This window comes from Lactuca saligna, chromosome 7, assembly GCF_052625555.1.
Source record: "Lactuca saligna cultivar CGN05327 chromosome 7, ASM5262555v1, whole genome shotgun sequence".
Taxonomy (NCBI): Eukaryota; Viridiplantae; Streptophyta; class Magnoliopsida; order Asterales; family Asteraceae; genus Lactuca; species Lactuca saligna.
In genome coordinates this window covers 130,797,383-130,819,630 of record NC_136423.1, presented here as the reverse complement: position 1 = coordinate 130,819,630, position 22,248 = coordinate 130,797,383, and the positions used below count along the sequence as shown (strand labels likewise).

Here is a 22,248-nt window from a genome sequence, read left to right as displayed (position 1 = left end):
GCACCACACCCTTGGTGTGGCAAGAAACCACACTTAAGTGGTAAAAAGTGACATGATGCTTACGTGGCGAGGAAGGGAGTGCGGTTTCGGTGGCACCACTCCCTCCAACCTAAACATCTAAAGAAGTGAACACTTGTCATTGGGATTGGCTAGGTAAATCTAAACTTCATCACTTGAGATTCATTAATTCCAAGACAAATCATTAGATTGGCATCATTGTAATTGATGCCCTCAAATCTATAATTTATTTTACAATTGTATCCATATATGATATATCAATGTCAATTCCTCATCTATAACATCATGTTATCATGTTATGCTTTATTCTCAAACTCATATTTAATCTCAAAGTAAAACTCAAGTTTAGTTTCAAATTTAAGTTGCGGCCCTTTTGAACTTTTTCCTATCTCACCCCTACTACTCGTTAGCCCTCTAGAACCATCTCTGTTGCTTCTACCGCCTACTGGCCCTTCTTTCTCTTCTTCCAACTCTTCTACAATGTATAAGACTAGAATTCATGATAGTTTTATTATATTTATTTCTTTCCAAAATGTATTTTAATATATTTCATTCATAATCTAGCTAATCATCATTATATATATATATATATATATAGTTATTTTTCATCATTATCGGGTACTTTATATCAGGGGCGGAACACAAGCCCTAACGTTAGGGGGGCTGAAATCAAAAACTTCAAAACAAAGTATATTATAAAGAAAATCCATTAGTTGATAATTAGTGCATATATATCAAAAACCTGTTAGTTTTTTGTTTATGAATAAGTTTTTCTAACAATTTTTAACTAGGTGTATGCATTCTAAATTAACTAATAACTAACAAGAAGGTTTGATCCAAATTATGTTTTGAACGCTTACTTGTTGAAAAAACTTTTATTGCTTTTGTATTCCAAAATATGTTTTAGCAACAAATTTATTTGTCTTTTTAAACCCTCATTTGACAACTAAACAATAACACAAGTATAATTACACAAATTAAAAAAGAATAAAAAACATTTCTGTAGAACAAAGAGATGGTCTAGGCAAAATAGAATAAACAATTTAATAACAAATATAACATTATTTGTTAATATAGGCATCTAGGAAAAAAGTCAAAAGCTAGTATCTAAGCTTAATAGTGTAGTTTGTCCTTGTAGCCTGAGATTGTGTGCGATAGAAGTCCTTCATAGAAAAGGAAATAAAGACCCACAAGAGATCACAGTTTACTACACCCTTCTTTATTACACCATGTCTATATCATGAAAGATCAAGGCAAAAAAAGAAACAGTAAAACACACTAAAGAAGGAAGAAGATACAAAACAAGAGGGATAAGAACAAGTATGGTATGGGATAAGAATAAGTATGATATGGGCTTACAAGTAAGCAAGACTTATGGTGAATCGAAGAAGAAAGGTGATGACGAATGACTGTTAAGGGTTAAAGGTTTCATTTTTATGTTTGAGACATTTTAATATATTTTTCTAATTTTTTTGTCATTAAATAGTTAGAAGTTTGAAAGTTTAAATTTTGGTGTATCAGTTTTCCTTCAAATTAGGAATTTTAGGTATCTTCATAAATACTGTTTAAATTTTCTATTGCTGTGTTTTTTGTTGATTTCTAGTCTCTTCAATGGTGCTTTTTAATAACTTATAAATCATTCAATATATAAATAGGTATTACTGGAGTAGAAATCAGGGGGGCCATGGCCTCCCCTGGCCCCTTAAAGGATTCACTCCTGCTTTCTATTATTTTGAACTTAATTGCATGATTTATCGAAAAATATTTAACATGAAGCATGACCATAGTGCAGGGCCTTGAAATAGGGAGCTTGCAATGCATATCTGAATTACTTGACAGGCACAATTGTGCTTGTGGTCTAAAAAGATATGTGATGATTTGGGCTCTAGAAGATCAAAAGAGTATATGGGCTAATGAGACATTTTTTATTGGCAATCAATATAGGCTTGATATTAAAAGAAGATGAAAAAAAGATATTAAAAATTGTGAAATTGATCGATCAAGTGAGCATTTTAGCTTTGGATGGCTTAGAGGAGTTGAATTGGGCCAAAGTTGTAAGAATAATGAAGAATTTGATGGGTTTTGAGCATATATACATTCCTATGTACACATGCAACCCTATTTGCTTTGAATCTAGGTTTTTCTCAAGTTATACATGCAAATAAATTTTCCAAAGCAAGAACCCTAGATCTACTATATAAAATCGAAATCTATACATATTAGGGTTTAGAAGAATACCTTTCTTGTTAGCTAGTAGTAATAAGTAATCATTTCTTCAATTCCTTGACCTTCGAAAGGCTAGTGCCTCAAGCGTTGCAGCTCTAATGGAGTCACAAACACCACAAGCAAAGAATGAGGTAGAAGGAGTAAGAAATTGGCTAGGGTTTCTCTTAGGAATCAAGTGGCCGATTTCTAGAGGCTAAGGGGTCTATATATACTTGTTGCTGCTAGGGTTTTAGATGGAAACCCTAATCTGATTGCTTAAGCCTTAAGTAGTCCATGAAATCTTCCAGAAGGCCCCCTTGGACGAAATCTTCCATGGAAACCTTCCAGAAGGCCCCCTTCGTCCAGCCCTTCCAAGGTGATCCAACAACCCATTTGCAACTATCAATGATTTGAAAAATCAATCCCCTTACTTTTAATCAGTTCCTTTGATCCTAAAATTAATTTCTGATTAATTCTAATTAAATAATATGATTTCTCAATTAATATATTATTTTTATAATATATTAATAAACCGTTAATTAACCTTTTTCTCCAAAACTCATCATACCTAGTTGTTATGGTGAAGACAACCCAAAAGGATCATGCTACAATCAAATCAAGTACATACCAATTATAGTTATGAGCTTAGACACCTAATCCAACAGTCTCCCACTTGGATAAGTCTAATAACTATAACTGCAAGCATGACTTCAAAATCCGATTAGCAATCATACCTTTCAAAAGCAACTGTCAAACTTTGACCTAGTCAATGACACGTCCATTAGATAAGGGATCATATAATCTCCCGTTCTGCAGGATATCATGTAGACAAACACATGGAACATAATCATTGTCAATGTCCAACAGTTTGGCTTCTGATTTGTTTGACATAGAACTTAATTGAACACATGAATTCAGTCTTGATCGGGCCTGACATAAGTCAACACACAATCATCGAGGGGCCCAAGATATCGCTTTTACCCTATTAGGATAAAAGGAACAGATAAACTTTGATTTATATGCTTGTACTATTCACTCATCAAATCATACACACCAACACGTTTTATAACATTAAGTTACTGATGCGTTTACGCATTATCAATGCACAACCAAGTTGTAAACAACAACTCATATATCTTGGTTTAAAGATTATACGATATTATTGTCTCACAATCACTCGTGATAAATTCCATGAAGTGATTCATATGAGAGTGGGTTTAATCCAATACTTAAATATTATTTTAGAATTACTCATGAATGTTGCAACAAACATTTGCTATGTCTAAGCACTTAGACAATCTACAAACCAATTCATGATGGTCTAACCTCATAACTAACTTCAAAGTATGATCGACTGTGGATAATTTGAACAATCTAATTATCGAGGAAGTAAAACATGCAAAATCGAAACAATAGTAAACAATTGACACAAGATAGTAAACAATACTTATATATAAATCTCCTTTATATAATCACCAAATGTCAATTACATTTATCTATTACAAGTTTCTAAACATCTATCTAATCACTAAAATTAATATCGTCCTTCAGAGCGATGCTCCCCGCCATGCTGAACGGGCTTGATCCTACTTAGACCCTTTGTGAGGGGATCCGTAGGATTCTCTTCTGTCGATACCCTCTTGACTACGAGGAGTCCTTCTACCCGATGTCTGATGAAGTGGTATTTTCTGTTGATGTGTCTGGATCTACCATGATCCCTTGGTTCCTTGGTTAAGGCAACCGCTCAGAAAATATCCATTGGCTCCTATGATAACCCGAAATTTTCTATCTTGTTCAGTCAAACACTTCATTGAAAGTCAAACTTATTTCTACTATCATTTAGCACAATTTAGAGGCTATTTGAGCATTTCGATCCTTGTATACTTAAGGAATAAGTGTTAGAAAGTAACTGCTAAGCCACAGTACAAAATTCATGCCCTAAACTCCATCTTGTGGAGTTTACGGCCGTAAACATGGAGTTTACGGCCGTAAACCCATGTAGGCCATGAACTCCCACCCATATATATGAGCCTTGATCATTTCTAGCCATTTCTCACATTTCAAACCCAAGAAATCGAGTTTTCTCTCAAGGATCATCGGGTTCTTCATCCCCGATCTGCAAAACTAGTAAGTGTTCTTGCCCTAACTAGTTGATATCTTACTTGATCTAGTGATCTTACATGATTTCATCCGTGAAATCATTCCATTTGTATAGATCTTCAAGTGTTCTTAGTTTCACCAAGAACACACACTAGTGTTCTTGGACCTTAAATACCCAATCAAGGTTCTAGATTGTAAGTACACTTATCCTAGCTTGTTATACACTTGAGTTGGACTTTTTTTGCACTTCAAAATCACAAAGAAACACAAGATACAAGGTGTTTACGGCTAAGACATGTTCTTGGGCCGTAAACCCTTACAAGTGGGGAAAAATGCACCCTGGTCCCTTCTTTGGCCTTGGGCACTAACCTAGATCACATCCTTGAAGTGTTAAGGACCTTAAACATCAAAGAAAACATGTCCACATAGAGTTTATGGCTGTAAACTCATAAGGAAATGGTCTTTAGTCCGTAAACTCTATAAAGGAGTAAGATTGTGCCACCATGACTTCCTAAGGCTTAGACTTGAAGTAAGAATACTTCTTCATGACTTATAAGACCTAAATCCACAAAATGGTACTTAATGCCATGAGTTTACGGCCATAAACTCATGGGGAAATGACCATGGGCCATAAACTCATGAGTTGTTACCATTTGGACCATAAAATCCTTTGAGGAGCCCTACACTCCTTAGATGCAACCCTAATGAACTCCTAGCACTTGGATCAAAGTGTTATCCATGTTTTAGGGTGTCTTTACTTGTCTAATTAGTGTTATAATCACTAATTGTATACACACACACGTATATATATATATATATATATATATATATATATATATATATATATATATATGTCTTTATATGTTATTAGGATCATTGTGTGTGTTCAAGTCTTCACTTGACACCTAGCACTTGTCCGAAACTTCCATACGATCCACTCACTACAGGTGAGTTCATACCCCTTAATTAAACTTTTGAATTTTTTTTAAATGTTTATAAATGCTTTTATGGGGGGATACAAGTTGAATCATGCTAGTTATTATATCAATCACATGTGATTAATAACTAGCATACAAATGGATTTACTGTATTTTTAGCTGTTACTCAGTATACTACTTCCAAATGACTTACCAAAACGTTTTACATGTTAAACTCTTTATCAAATTGTATTACATACTATATCTTTCCTTTCAAACTCTGTTACATTTGTGTTTCAAACAAAGGATTTCTTATACTTTAAACCGTTCTTATCAAACAAAGTGCTTTTAAATCATTTTATAAACTGACATCAAGTCATCAATTCTTATTTACCAAACGTTCAAAGGTTTTACAAAACTGCTCTTTTACTTTATATTTTCAAATTCATGCCTATATATGTATAGTTATATAAGTAATGTTTGAAGGACTTAGGACTGCTAACTCGCTTTAATTCCTTTTCCTTGTTTGGATGTGGCCTTATAGTATCGGTTATTTGTCCAAAGGTCATCTAAATATTAGTTATATATTATGTATACATAAATAGACATAAAACTTTTGTCAGTCAATTCAGTACCTTTGGGTAGCAAAGGTATACTTCAATTATACACGTACATTTCTAGTAACTATAATAGCCATAGTTAGGAGATACTATTTACTATTATTCCCAATACAAGTAATCACACTAAGATTCAGTTCATACATGAATCAATACATACAATACACTAATACATACTATACGAAGAGACACTAATACATACTATATGAAGAGACACTAATACATACTATACAAAGAGACACTAGTACATACTATACGAAGAGACACTAATACATACTATACAAAGAGACATTAATACATACTATACAAAGAGACACTAGTACATCCTATACAAAGAGACACTAGTACATACTACATGAGGAGACACTACTACATACTACATGAAGTTATACTTTTACACACTCATGGACTGACCATCCTACACTTGGCTGCTCGGAACAAAAGGTGTGTTCATCTACAGATGTTCTCGGTTGTACTATTCGGCGAGTTACCACGCCGTGAATATCCTAGTACAAAAGGATACAATTTCAATAATTATATTATTTCCTTATTACCTTTATTTTGTGGTACATTCACTTAAACAAAGAGGTAGACTATATTTTTATAATAATAGTTATACATGGGAAAAATCATCATTTTTACAATGATACATACCTTCAAAACAGTCGAGTCTTGGTAAAAAAAACTACTTTTATACTAGTAGGATATATGAGCTTTTCTAGGATCTTTTATACTTATACAAACTTTTTCTCAAACAATTACAAGTCTTACATTACAGTTTTTACAAATCAATAAAACTAAAATACTTATGAATTCACCAGCTTTACGCTGATACTCGCTTTCAAAATAACTTTTATTCTCAGGTCATCAATAGATAGGTACGATGATCAGGTTTTGTGAAGACAGAGCAGTCAAGACTCGTCTTTTATTTTGATTATTCATTATGTTGTTTTATTCTATGAAAGAACACACTTGTAATTAAAAATTATACTATTAATGCAATGGATGATGTTGTTGATAGTTTACTACTTTGCATTGTTGTGATACTTTACATGATGTCCTCTACCCCAGAACATTTCTGCCGTTCTTGGTTTTGGGGTGTGACAGCTCCTTTATGGTTGGTAAAACTCCAAGGTCTCCAATGAAGTTCTTCAACCATATCGCATCCTTCGATGCTTCGCTCGCTGCTATGTACTCTAATTCACACATTGAATCAGCCATGGTCTCCTGCTTGGAGCTTTTCCAAGTTACTGCTCCTCCATTAAGCGAAAATACCCAACCTGACTGAAAACCGAAGTTATCTCTGTCGATTTGAAAACTGGCGTCACTATACCCTGTCACTCTCAAGTCATAACTCCCACAAAGTGTAAGGACCCAATCCTTAGTCCTTCGCAAGTACTTAAAAATGTTCTTAACTGCTATACAGTAAGCTCTACCCGGGTTCCCTTGATATCGACTAACCATGCTCAACGCAAAAGCCACATCTAGGCGAGTACATGTTATAGCGTACATGATCGAGCCAACGGCATAAGCATATGCACTAGACTCATTTCCGCTATCTCGGCATCGGTACTCGGACTCTGAGTCTTACTTAACTTGGTATTGCTATGGATGGGCAGTTATCTTTTCTTGGAATTCTCCATGCTAAAACATTTTAGCACCTTGTCCAAACAAGTACTCTGACTAAGTCCTATTAGTCTTCTACTCATACTTCTCAAAATCCTTATCCCCATAATATAAGCAACTTCCTCTAGATCCTTCATAGCGAAACACTTCCCAAGCTAGGACTTAACTACCTGCAAGGTTGGAATGTCGTTTTCTAGGAGCCATATGCCATCGACATATAATACTAGAAAGCTAACTATACTCCTACTAGCCTTGACATACACATAGGACTCATCCTCACTTCCTAGAGAAACCAATCTCTTTGACTTTCTCACCGAAGCAAAGATTCCATCTGCTAGACGCTTGCTTTAATCCATAAATGGATTTCTCAAGCTTGCACACTCTATTGGGGTATTTAGCATCCACAAAACCTTCTGGGCGACACATGTAAACATCTTTAGCCAGCTTCCCATTAAGGAAAGCAGTTTTGATATCCATCTGCCAAATTTCATAATCATGAAATGCAACAATAGCTAACATAACCCTAATAGAATTGATCTTGGCCATTGGTGAGATCGCGATCCAACTCGTCGAGTCAACCCCTGACTTGCTGAGTTCACTCGCTACTCAAGGTCGCGATTTATCGAGTCAACTCGTCGAGTCAGCCCTCAGACTCGTCGAGTCCCAACATAACCAAAAACGGGACAATACACTTAGACTCGTCGAGTCCCTCCCTGGACTCGCCGAATCCCCCAGTCTGATCGACCATCTTAACATATTAAGCCCTTACACTTCATATTGAAACCCCAAACTTCGTTTACATGCTGAAGATGACATCATGAAGTTAAAGTTTCCAACTTTACCCACTCCTAATCCTTCTTAATGGGTTAAGCCAAACCCTGGCTCCTTAAGACATAACTCTAGGTCCCAAAAACTCTTATTACTCTAATCCAAAGCATAACAACAAAGATCTAGGCCTTATACACCAGAAGGACACATAAAGTCTCTGCCCTTTTTCTTCCAAGCTTGGCCTTTTGAGGCTTAAAAGGCTATAACAACTCCTTAAAGCTTGCATGAGGGTTCCAATGGCATAAAGCTTGCATCTTTATGCCTTAACCACTCTTAGGGACTCCAGATCTGAAAGGATCTTTGCTTGGGACATCCTTACCATCGATCAAGCTTTATGGACCAAAACTCTCATAAAGTGGACATAAAGAGATCTAAGAAACTATAAGTCAAGATGAAAACTTCATTACCAGAAAATGATGGAAATGAGATGGTGTTGCTGGATCTACAAGTTCCTCCTTGAATCTTCAACCTCCTCCTTCTTCTTCTAGCCTCCAAGAACACCAAAACACTCAAGAATGGCTCACACACTCACCAAATGATCTAGGGTTGCGTGGGTTAAGTTTTAGATAATGGGGCTGGGAATGGAACCAAGAGGAGGAGAATAAAATCCTTAAATAGGGTGCCAAGTCCCGAATTTAGGGTTTCCCAAACCCTGGCCAACTCGCTATATCGGTCCTCTTACTCGTCGAGTATGTCACTTAACTCGCAACCCAGAATGCATTCCTACTCATCGAGTCACCCCACCTACTCGACGAGCCTCCTTCTGATTTTGAGGTTTTCCTTTCTTTTCTAGGTCTTCTGATTTTGGGGTGTTACACATGAGCAGAAACCTGAAATGAACATGATGTTAATAAAAACAAGTATGGATCAGAAGCTAATGTCACACGAACACTTACGACTTGGGAAAACGAAATAAACTTTTGAAGCACCTCCTTGGCTTTGAAAATTTCCAGGTTTAGATCCATGGCTTTTGAGGTCTTCCTCTTACAGGAGCTCAGGGTCTTCACAATAAGATCAATGTGAGATTTCTTAAGAGGAAGAGGTAAGGTAGTTTTTTCTCTCTTGACTAAGATCAGGCCATTGGACATATCGACTTCGGGATCAGATAAGATGGATCACCATTAGAGTAACCTTGGATCCTATACATCGTACAAGATCCTCGTTAGTTCAGGATCCTCATTAATTAAGGATCCTCATTGATTCTAAACTATCATAGGAAAGACATGGATTCTTACTAGTATCCTTTGATGCAATGGTGGAGGAACCTTCTTGGAGACTAGAGTAATCGAATTTGAAAGACCTGTCAGCTGTAGAAACAGCGAGAAGCTTCTCTATCTTCTCTTCGGTATCCTTGGTGACCGGGATAAGTTCTTTAAACTTGAAAGCTACAAAACATCAAACAAACTAATTAAATGTGAATTCCAGGATCCTTAGTACAAGGAAAAATTATTCCTACCCTTTTAACCCAGGCCTCCGACAGGGAATCCCCACCAAGGATCGAATCACGTCTCACAAAGAAGTATTTCTCCTTCCAAGCATCATCATTATGTTTTGTTTTTTGAATGAGAGGGGATTTGTGGGGTTTGAGCCTAAGAAGAAAACAAGAGCTTCCAAAGGTAGTAAGATCATACACATGAGTTAACTCAGCTAAACCTATATCTAGATCTTTGGAATGGTTCAGTTTGTCAATCCAAAATAAGATTCTCCAAACAATAGGCATGACTTGGATATAAGAAATTTGGGAACTTTAAAGAATTTGGAGATGATCCCGAAAAGGGGTATTTCATACTCAAACCAAAGGGGTATTTAGGAAAGCAGACCCAAGAGGAGGAAGTGAAATTAGGTTGGTGCTTTGGATCGAAGGGTTTGAAAACAACTTCATTGGAGAAAGTGCCAATTGTTTTCAACGACTCGATATTATACTCATCGAAAGAACAAATCTCATCGTAGGATAAGATCTTTTGGTCGACGAAACCATCCTCAGAAGGAGCGAGTGTGTTCTTACGATATATGGTCATTTTCTTGCCCATTGTCAGTGAAAAGAAAACTAAGGAGAATAAGTGAGAAGTGTACCTTCAAAGACGACTGGTAAACTCGTAGATGAAAGCTAAAAGACATGGGGAAGAATAGCCCCAATCGATTGCCTCTATTTATGCTGGTGGCAGAAGAAAGAGAGAAGTCGATTTGATCGGTTATAATGGTTCTTGAACAAATAAATTCTATCAATTAGGGTTTAAAATTCAAAACCTCTTATTATATTTGTGTCTTTTTATTTTTAAATTATCCTTTTAAATTTTTGGCAAACTAACTCCAAAGTATTTCACAGGAATAATTTTTGGGCAATTGTTACAGCTAGGATATCAGGACTACAATCAGAATCCTCAAACCTCAGGATCCTCAAACTTCAAGATCCTCAAACCTCAGGATCCTTGCTATTATTTTCCAAATATGTATAACGATTATATACTCCGTTATCTCTCTCACATGTGCAGAAATAATCAGTCAAAGACATATTCTCAATGAATAGTCGTCATAACCTAGCAAAATACTTGGAAGACCAAGTCAAGCAACGTCTATAAGTTGATCTTGTAGGATCCTAGAATTTTCAGAGTTCTTGTTATTAGCTTTAGACTATAAAAATCACTTGTATTCATCATACTACACACGAGACTTAGCAGAACAACACTTGTACTTATACTCTTTACATTTTCTTTGTAATCGATATTCTCAATCAATAAAATTATCAAGGCAGGTGATCATTATCACCTCCTAATGTTTTATGCAGGAGATCCTAGCAAGGATCAATGCATTTCCTTGTAAACAACTTGTATCACTTTGATCAACATTTTATACTTGCATTATTCTGAACATCATAGCCTCTCATATACTTTTGTTGATTCTTGATTGTTCATTTTTTGACCAAAACAATTAGTAGCTTGTAACTTGTAGCGGAAAGTTTTTATTTATACATAAGTGTTCGGTAAAAATAGTTGTTATTTTTTTTAAAAATATAAAATTACATAAAAATAAAAGCTAAAAAAATCAGAAAAATTAAAAGCTTCTAAAACTACTTGAAGTAGCATTGGTGTTAATATCCAATGGTCGAACAAAGTCTTTTTATTTATTATTATTATTATTATTATTATTATTATTATTATTATTATTTTGCATAAAACTCCGAAAAACTTTCAAAAACTTTGTACCATACACACCCATTTTTCTATGTTTAATATAAAGAATGATATTGTTTAAGTAACCCATAATGACACAATTTTTCTATAATATGTAATGCTTACTAATTTTACGAAGGACTGATGTCATAAAACCCTTAATTTTTTAAGTTTTTTGTGGGTTTTGCCTAAAGTTGGATTTTATATATGTTTTTGCCCTCATATTTTTTGAAAAATGTTCGGTTTTACCATTTTACCGTTGATTATAGTTTTTTCCAAATTATCATGATATTAACTTCTCAAAAAAACTTAAACTTATAGGTTTTTTTTAACCCTTTATATTTTTTTTATAATTACTTTTTTTTCATATTATATGTATCATACAAAAAATTCATATTTGTATACCAAAAAATGGTTAATTAAATATTGTGTTTATGTTCTTTTTTAATGTTGTTATATATATATATATATATATATATATATATATATATATATATATATATATATATATATATATATATATATGAGTTTTTTGCTTGATTATACTATTTAAAACATAAAAAGAAGAGAAAATGATAAAAATAGCCATTTACACTAATAGCATTACAAAAATAGTCAAAAAAAAAATCGAAATTACAAAATTAGCCAACGATTTCGCAGATGGAGATGCCCCATCTGCGAAATGAGCATCTCATCTGCGAATGTACAAGCACCTAAAGCACAGATGTGCTTTAGGTGCTTTGTACATTCGCAGGCGCTTTTAATTTTTTTTAGTATATATAGGGGTAAAATCGCAGATGGAATAGGTCCATCTGCGATTTACTCTCACTTTATCTGCGAAATTGTGGGTTTTTTTTTTTACTACGAAATGAATTGGTTTGACTGAGAAAGTAAAACAATCTACAAAACTTTTTATATAGCAACATGATTTCGTAGTCAAACCAATTCATTTCATAATCAAACTAAAAAAAAAATACAAAAAAAAAAACCCTACAATTCCGCAGATAGAGTGAGAGTAAATCGCAGATGGACCTATTTCATCTACGATTTTACCCCTATATATACAGAAAAAAATTAAAAGCACCTGCGAATGTACAAGCACCTAAAGCATGCTTGTACATTCGCAAATGAGATGCTCATTTCGCAGATGGGCATCTCCATCTGTGAAATCGTTGGCTAATTTTGTAATTTCGATTTTTTTTTGGCTATTTTTGTAATGCTATTAGTATAAATGCCTATTTTTGTTATTTTCTCTAAAAAGAAAAATTAATATGTTTTTAGAATTACAAATACGTATTAATATTTCCAAAATATAAAAATATGTATTTGTACTTCTAAAAAAATTATAAACAAAAGGTTAAAAACGTAACAAAATTTATAAACAAAAAGATTTTTTTACGAAGTTAATATATAATAACCTAAAAAACCTCTATAATTACAAGTAAAAGGATAAATTCAAATATTTTTTAGAAAACATAAGAGTTAAATAAACATAAAATCCAATTTTAGATAAAATAAACTTAAAAACATGAAGTTAAAAACATGAAGGAGTTTTATTGCATTTGTCCTTGAATACATCAAATAAATCTTAACTATCACTAAACTTTTTTACTTAACTCCGTCCGTTTTCTCTCCGATTAACCCGTAGGATTCATTACATATTGCGTTAAACATCATTTAAAGTCAAACTTAGGGGTATTAACTGACAGGACACAAAATATTGAAGGGTATTAATGAAAATATACGCCTTTTGACTTTACAGGTCGCGTAGTCAGAGAAGGGGAAGCCTTGTTGGGTACAAATAGCTACTCCACGTCACATCCCGTCGTCTTCAGTTACAGAGTCGATGATGAAAACCATTACAATGGCGGTGGAGGTCACATAATGCTCACATTGCAACTCCATCGCATGATCTCCTGATTTATCTCTCTCTCAGTCTCTCTCCGCCTCTTTAATCCGAACGATTTCATCAAAGCACCATTTACACAGGTATTCGAATTCAAATGTTCTAAATTCCGTTAATTTAAATCTCACATCGCGTTTTATGCTTCAACATTTGATAAAACCTAGAACTCGATCAACTTCTAGTATGTTTTCATCGCGTTGTTGCATGATCGTCAGAGGTTTGAATTTAGGCGGGAGTTTAAACGTTAAGTTCATCGTAATTTGTGTTCTGATTTGATAGTTTCGTCATTAACGCGTAAAAGTTATCGATTTTCAAGTTCAGGAATAGTTTTTTGCTTAAAATTTTAGTTTATAAGGTTTTGTTTGTGATGAATTGGTAGTTTCATCATCAACGTCAACGATTAGAGCTAACAGAGCATACATGTTTACATGAAATTGTTCATGATCGTGTTTGTTGAAAAACAATTGACACCTGTTTTGTTGATTGTGTAAAGTTAGCTACAAATGGATAATCTGTATGGTATTAGCGACTCAAAACTTCCTAAACGCGGCAGCATGTCACCTATACAGAACTTTGGGACTCAGAATCCTTACTTCCATTACAAAACTCCTGTGATCGATCAATATCCATCACCTGATGGCCATATTACTTCTTTTAAGACTGTGAACTCCCCACTCCTCCGATATCTGCAATCTTCTAGGTCACTTTTGGCAACGCCTTCATCAATTGGGGATCATCAGTCTTCAATCGGATACAAATATCATCGCAACAGTGTTACTCGGGGCTCTGATAAGTCTCCAAGAGTGGAGCCACCACATCGGCCAAGGTCACCTTTACTTTTTAGGAACACTGCAGTGAAGGTGGAAGAAGATGTGTTAGTGATGGATGGTGTCGTTCTGAAGAATCCACCAGTTGATAGAGGTAAATCTTCATCATCTTCTTTGCCAGATAGCTCATCATCATCATCATCATCATTATCATCCCCTGGTAGTAACAACTATAAGATGGATCTTTGTGTGTCTTACTTGGAGAAAGCTGGTTATTGCCGTTATGGAACCAAATGCCAGGTCTCTCTCTCTCTCTCTCTCTCTCTCTCTCTCTCTCTCTCTCTCTCTCTCTCACACACACACACACACACACACACACTGTCATGGGAGTTTTGAATTCCAAAATTGAACTATTTGATGGTATACATCACTAAACAAAAGTTACAAACAAGATTCAAATCAATCATTTTTGTTAATTGTCATATTGCATATGCAATCTGAATGTAAAATTCCTATAACATCACAAGATTTCATTTGTGACAGTTTGCACATGGAAATAAGGAGCTGAGGGCATCACAATTTCCTTACAAAACCATACTTGAGGTATTAAAGAATCCTACTTTCCTTCATCCTATTACAAATTACAACAAAATAAGTTTAAACTACATTGCTATTTCTATCATTTCCTAACATATTCTATCTGTTTTGCATATGTAGACCCCTTGCAAAAACTACAACATCTCAGCAGCAATGTCACCTATGAAAATAGAGGAATTCACCACAAACATTGCAAGCTTTAAAACCACTGATTGGACTCCTTTAGATGATGACATTGAGATTCAAAAAGGAAATGGTGACACCTTTTCAAAACATGACATTGATGCTTACATTAACAAGTTCCTTCATGGTTCTAAAAAATCAAAGAGGCTTCCAGTTTTCACTGCAATTTTCCTAGAATAGAGGTAAACACTAAACACTAAATACTAAAAACTAAATACATATACATGCATACTTTGCTATTTTTTTTGTGAATGATATATAGACAAATGAACTGCATGTGTGTAAGAAAATTGCTTATGTTGCTTGATTGGTACGACATGCTGATAGTAGAAACATAATTCCTTAAGTGTATGTTGTTTCGAATTTGGAATTAGTTTTTTTTTTTGTGGATAATTCCTTGGGTTGATTGGTTATATTTGATGATGAGGAAATGGAGGGTATATATGTCTTTTTGACAAAAAGCTCGATTTAACAAAAAGTTTTTTTGAGAGTACGATTGTTTAACTTTTAGTGTGAACAGAAAACACCAAATCTAAAAACTACTTAATGCAAAGTTAAAAAAAAAAAAAGGCTTTTGAGCTTTTTTAATCCAGAATTGCCCTTAAAAATGTATTTATATATTTATCTATTTTAAAATAATTGTCATTTTATGTAATTTTACACATCTCAGAAGCTTCCAACTACTTTTGCTAAATCTTCATATAACAAATAAAAGTTATAGCTACCAGCTAGTTTTACTAAACACGTCCTGTGAGTGGGTCTAGATCTCATTTTTTATGTGGGATAAAATTTAGGGTTAATGTCATAAATTGGCAATAGAATATTTGTTATGAATATTAAATCAATATAAACACATATACAATCACATAAAGCCTTTCATAATCCTTATGAAACCTAATGACATTGTGAGACAATTCAAGTTTCATTGGTCTTTCCTTTTCGTGCAATCCACATGGTTCTTCGCCACCAAGACTTACCATGGTTATTCAACAAATAGTGACTATGGTTCATAGCCATCGAGGCTTACCAAGTCTACCAAATATTTTCAGTCAGGGCTCTTAGTCACCAAGACTCTAAAAGTTATCAGCCACCCAGGCTTACTGAAACCCTAATCAGCATTGTTCTTAACTATCAAGGCTTACCATGACATCGATGATTCATACCTATCATGGATCTTAGCCACCAAGGCTTACCACAATCTACCATTAGTATCCCATCCTTGTGTTTCACAAAATTCAGCAAAAACATATAATTAACTACCAAATGTGAAGAAGGAAACATGGTTACTCACCTTTAAAGGTCACATGAGGATTAGCTTCCAATTCTTGCAATTGTTCACCACTTTGTGCCCCAAAGCTATTAGAACAACATAACATTTTTAAGCATTAATTTTTAGCAATATAACCACTCTTCAAATATTTATTTAATTTTATAATTTTCCGTAATCATCTTTAGTCACAACTCATTCTAGATATGTGATTAATTTGAAGTATTAACAATTTTCCCATTGAGTCATTATAACATCATCCAATGATAAATATCTTAATATTGTTTTCTTTGGGATGCCTTACACCGAACTTCTCAGGATCATCCATCCTGAAATTGCTCTTGTTTGGACATGTTCAAATGTAGACCCTACATACTGCTTATGAGATTTGATGACCTCACTATTTTAAAACACATTGTAAGAGGTAGGTATCCACATCCACTTTACAACAAAATACTACCTCCGTTCCAAATTAATTGTCCACATTTGACTTTTTCAGTTTTTATTCTTCAACTTTGATCTTAAATAATTTTCTTTTTGATAGATAATACTTAATACAAAACATATGAATAAATTGTATTTTAAATATCTTTTCATTGTTATAAGTTTCATCAAGTAATATATAACACAAATAAAAATATTTAAGATCAAAGTTGAAGAAAAAAGACTTCAAAAAATAGACAATTAATTTGGAACGGATGGAGTATTTTTTTACATTAAAGGAACAAACCAACAAATGATGTTAGTCTAACTAAATATGATGAATTTTTTAAAAAGTAAATATCATTGCATCATTTTTTAATTTTTAAAACTTAGACTAAAAATTGATACAAGTGTCAACCAAATGGCCAAAAGTAGAATTTATTGAATAAAAATTATTTTCTATCCAAAATGAACTCAAATCTGTAGCCTGTATACAAGCTAGTAAAAACAGAAACTATAACTGGATAAGCCTCTTCAACAAAACCAGAGCATACGTGCCACCCAATCAAAGATGACAGAATGACAATCGCCACTCTCTCTTTTACTTCCTCCTTCACTCCTCACCACACCTTCCACCACCGTCGCCGTCGTCACCACCTACTCAAACCCACCACCAAAATATCTTCACAGGTTTCCCTAACAACTCCCCCATCAATAACTCTTCAACCAACCCTCAAAAAGACCGGAGTTATCGTCGTCGGCGCTGGTCTAGCCGGCTTAGCCGCCGCCATACGCCTCCACTCCGAGAACATTCCCTTCCTCCTCGTCGAAGCTTCTGATGGCGTCGGAGGTCGTGTACGTACTGACAACGTCGACGGTTTCCTCCTCGACCGTGGCTTCCAAATCTTCATCACCGGTTACCCGGAAGCCCGAAGAATACTCGACTACGAAGCCCTAGATCTTCAAAAATTCTACTCCGGAGCTAAGGTTTACTACGGCGGTGGCTTCCATACAGTAGCTGATCCGTTACGCCACCTAGGTGATGCTATCCAATCTCTAACAAACCCGATTGGAACAATCGTTGATAAATCTCTCATCGCATTGACTAGAATTAGGGTTTTGACTCAATCCGATGATCAGATATTCTCTGCTGAAGAGACCTCCACTATCAATTTGCTCAAACGAATTGGGTTTTCCGATTCCATTGTGGATCGATTTTTCCGACCATTTTTCGGTGGGATTTTCTTCGACAGAGACCTCGAAACCACTTCCCGCCTCTTCGATTTCATCTTCAAGTGTTTAGCTCTCGGCGATAACACTCTCCCGGCGAAAGGAATTTCCGCAATTCCCGAACAATTAGCTTCAAAATTACCCTCCAATTCCATCATCCTAAACACACCAGTTAAATCCATCGATTCAGAATCAGAATCAAGCCACACTGTTAGATTGAACAATGGCGAGATTTTGAAGGCTGAACACGGAGTCATCATTGCAGTCGAAGAACCCGAAGCCGTTAAGCTTCTCGCCGGAAAATCAAACGACATCCCAGTTCAAATCAAGCCACCACGAAGCACCGTGTGTCTGTATTTCTCAGCCGATCGAACCCAAGTTCCAGTCCCCGATCCAGCTCTGTTCATCAACGGGTCCGGCCATGGCATCGTCAACAACATGTTTTTCGCCACCAATGTGGCTCCTTCATACGGCCCGCCGGGGAAAGTTCTGGTGTCGGTTTCCCTTATCGGATTATATGAAGATCTTTCCGATGAGGACCTGAAAACGAAGGTGGTGGAGGAGCTTAGTGGGTGGTTCGGGGAGGAAGTTGCAGTAGGATCCTGGAAATATCTCAGAAGTTATCGTGTTAAATTCGCACAACCAAATCAATGCCCTCCGACGGATTTACAGAAGAACCCTAAGCTAGGGTTAGGGTTGTATGCGTGTGGGGATTACCGGACTAGTGCGACGTTTGATGGGGCTCTGGTATCCGGGAGGAAGGCGGCTGAGGCTTTACTGAAAGATCGATCTTTGGTTCAAGCTTCATAAGCTTGAAAGAATGATAAAAGATAATACATTTGTAAATTGAGGTTCATCATTCATGTACTTTACATATTTTCAATCTAATATGTTTTATAACATGATTATAGTACATACTTTAAGATCTACTAATTGTAACATTGAGAATATATTTGTATATGAATGATAAAATAAAGGAGTTGGGGGTTTTAAATCGAAGTAGTATGGGTGGTGATAGTGAGGATGGTAACAATCAAAAGTAAATTTTTTTTTAACAATCACATATTTCTCATGGCTTATGCTTCCTAGAAATTTAATGTTGGTGGTAATAGTGAGGATGATTACAATAAGAATAGTTGTCATGGGATGTTACCCGGATTTAACATGGAGCATGGATTCACCAAAAAAGTTTGACCTATTTTGAAGGCCTATACAATTTAACAAAAAATAGGTCTTATTTCAAGTTCTAAAAATTTAAGCAAAAAAATTATAAATTTTCATTTCTATTGCTAAATAAATAAAAGTAAATTTTCATTTAAAATAATATACATTTTTTTTGCTTATACTGAAAAATCATCATAATATTCATTAATATAAACTTTTTATTAACATCTTCATCATCAGTAACTTTATCCAAAGTGGTGCGTTTGTATATCATCAAAGTCAATCCAATAAGTTGTTCTTTGGTCAATATAGATCGTAAGTATGGCTTCAAAATATTCAATTTGGAAAAAAATTGTTCTGCAATGCCACAAAAATCAAATTTATTTCAAATATGCAAGATATATATTTCATTATCAGAAAAAAGGAGCAATGATATAATTCTAATAAAAGATATCCAATGTTACAATATATTTTTTTGCTTATACTCGAAATCGCTCCTTATTAACACCCATTTCAAAGTAATCAATCCTGATGATCATGAACGGAATTTCTATACATATAATAGCCTTCCCAAGGCAACCGAAACCCGAACGAAACTCCTACCCTAAAATAACACCCGAACCTTTAGCCCTTGCAAACCGTCTTTGCCTCCTAAGACCTGAAATCTGCAATATCCTGATTCCTCGACAACTCGACCGTGCTGAACCAACCCATGTCCTCTCTCAGCGAATAACCAACCAATCATAACCCTTCCGAATCTGATCATACCACGACCTATCCCGATTTACTCAAACCATCCTTAGAATAATTCTTCAAGCTTGGTGAAGAACGACTCCTCGATCTTTCAATTAAAACCAAACTCACATATCTGGAATCCGAATCCTAAGTCTCAATGGTCTGACTCCCTGTCAGACCCCTCACACCGAACTGTCACCAAGCCATCCTTATAGAGTCTCGCACCACACAAAATGCTTCCAATCCCTGATCACATTGTCATCTCGACGGAAGCAAAATCACTGACCATCTGTTGATAAAGAACATTTAACTCGACAGGAGGCTCAGATAATCCTTCGAGTAGAAGATTCACCCCTGCAACGATTAGACTTAGACGAGAGCTGCACAATAGGGTCAAATCAATTGCTCTGAGATTATTTAATCCCAATGTGAGTGACTTGGCATTACCCAAACAATCAGTTACCCATCCATACATGAAGTCCTAAAACACTAATATTGCCCGAGACACTGAAACTGCCAAAAACTCTGAATTGTCGGAAACACTGAACTGCCTGAAACAGTATGCTGCCTCTTGGTTGCTTTCAAAATTCCACCGAGATCTCCCTGGTCTCAATTCGTGTGCTAGCTAGTCATTTGAGATGCCAGGTTCCAGCCCAGTTGCTGAGCCAAAAGACTCCCACACAGTCACCCCACATGAATTCCGAATGAAATCCTCATCTGTCAATAGTTGCCATCAATTATCTTGCCGCTGTGGCTCTATATAACACCATAAACTTTCAACCCAAAATTTTCATTTTTAAAACACATAAAACTCATATATTATATTTCATAAAAACCATAAGTGTCTCAAATGTCAACATAAATCCACAAAAAAAAAGTCAAATCCCAGAATCCTCAACATAATCTCGAACAAGTGTGTACAATCATGCCAGCGCCTTCCCGCGGTCCTGAGAAGTACCTGAAACACATATCACATAATATGGTAAATATGAAGTTTAGTGAGTTCCTGAAAATACCATATACACAAATAATAAACCTCTCATGGCTATAACTCGGCATGGACCCTCCAGTCTCATGCGTCTCGGTGTGGACCCTCCGGTCTCATAGCTTGGTTTGGACCATCCGGTCCTATCTCGGTGGAAAGCCTATGGTCCCACAACTCAGGTTGGATTCTCCGATCCTGTCTCAGTGGAAACCCTCCAGCCCCACAACTCGGTTTGGACCCTCCGGTCCTATCTCAGTAAACACAGAATATAACATATATATCACACAAACAAAATGCATAATATCACATAACTCAAGTAAGCACATAAGTCCCTCTGGTCACACATAGATACCACTCATGGTAAGTATAGTGAGAAGACTCACCTCGTAATAAGCTAGGTAAATGTGTACCCCTCGAACACGAATTACCGAATCTAGCCTCCTCCTATTCATATATGATAATTGACTCTAATTAACACTTTAATCAAAATTCTACGTAAACTAAGCTACTTCCTCTCTCTCTCTCTCTCTCTCTCTCTCTTTAACTCTTGGAATTGAAAAAGACCATTTTACCCATCCATGGTCTCCATAAGTCATGATTGATCAAACCCTAAAGTCAACAAACTTCAACTCGCGTCAACAATACATGTTGACCGAACTCGTCGAGTCTTATTGATATTCTTAGAATCTCAAAAAAGTCCAACTCAACTCGTCGAATCGACCCATCAACTTCCCGAGTTACTGCATGGTCAGATCCATCGAGATAACCCTAGCTGACTTGTCGAGTCAGATCATCGACTAGTTGAGTCCTTTCAGACCCTTTTCTCATTCAAACGTTTTTAAGGAAGAAAGCAACCCTAAACTCTAGATCTAACCTACCAAGGCACGAATATCACGTAAAGCCACAATCTTTACATCCATGCATGGCACTTAGGGATTGAAATGCCAAAAACATGATCCATTAAGGGTTTTTCACTCAAAAGCTCTACTATGCCTGAATAAACCTGGGATCTTTAGACTCTAGGGACCTCACAAGGTCCAGATCTGAAGTCCAGATCTCTAGATGAACTTAATACACTCAAAGTCCTAATAATAGATGGAAAAAGCCCTAAACTCCATAAACATGAGATCTAACCATCACAATGCGAAATATGTGGACTTTTTACCTTTCACAGAAGCTCTGGGCGAAATAGCAATGGATCTAACAACCCCTTCTCGTTCCTTTCTTAAAATCATTCTCATCTCTTCAAAAGGTGCACTAAAACACTCAAGGATTAGCTCTATAACTCTCTTAGCTCACTACAAACGATTAGGGTTTCACACAGGGAGTAGGGTAGCTAGTGAGGCGGAAATGAGGACATAAGTTTCCTTAAATAGGCCCTAAACCCGAGGATTTAGGGTTTCCTCACACAACGCCAACTCGGCGAGTCGGCATCTCTGACTCGACGAGTCAGTTATTTAACCCGCATCCTCAAATCCAACTCTACTCGGCGAGTCGAACACACAACTCG

At 35.7% G+C, this 22,248-nt stretch overlaps 1 protein-coding gene across 1 annotated transcript; it reads left to right on the top strand.

Moving 5' to 3' along the window:
* Positions 1 to 17,143: 17,143 nt before the first annotated feature.
* Positions 17,144 to 18,756, top strand: LOC145005194 (FAD/NAD(P)-binding oxidoreductase family protein). The gene has a single exon (XM_078964251.1). It carries the CDS (start codon positions 17,204 to 17,206, stop codon positions 18,662 to 18,664), a length of 1,461 nt encoding a protein of 486 aa, XP_078820377.1. The 5' UTR covers positions 17,144 to 17,203; the 3' UTR covers positions 18,665 to 18,756.
* The last annotated feature ends 3,492 nt before the right edge of the window (positions 18,757 to 22,248 follow it).

Coding starts and splice junctions, on each gene's coding strand:
- LOC145005194 (XM_078964251.1), top strand. CDS start 17,204: ATGACAATCGCCACTCTCTCTTTTACTTCCTCCTTCACTCCTCACCAC.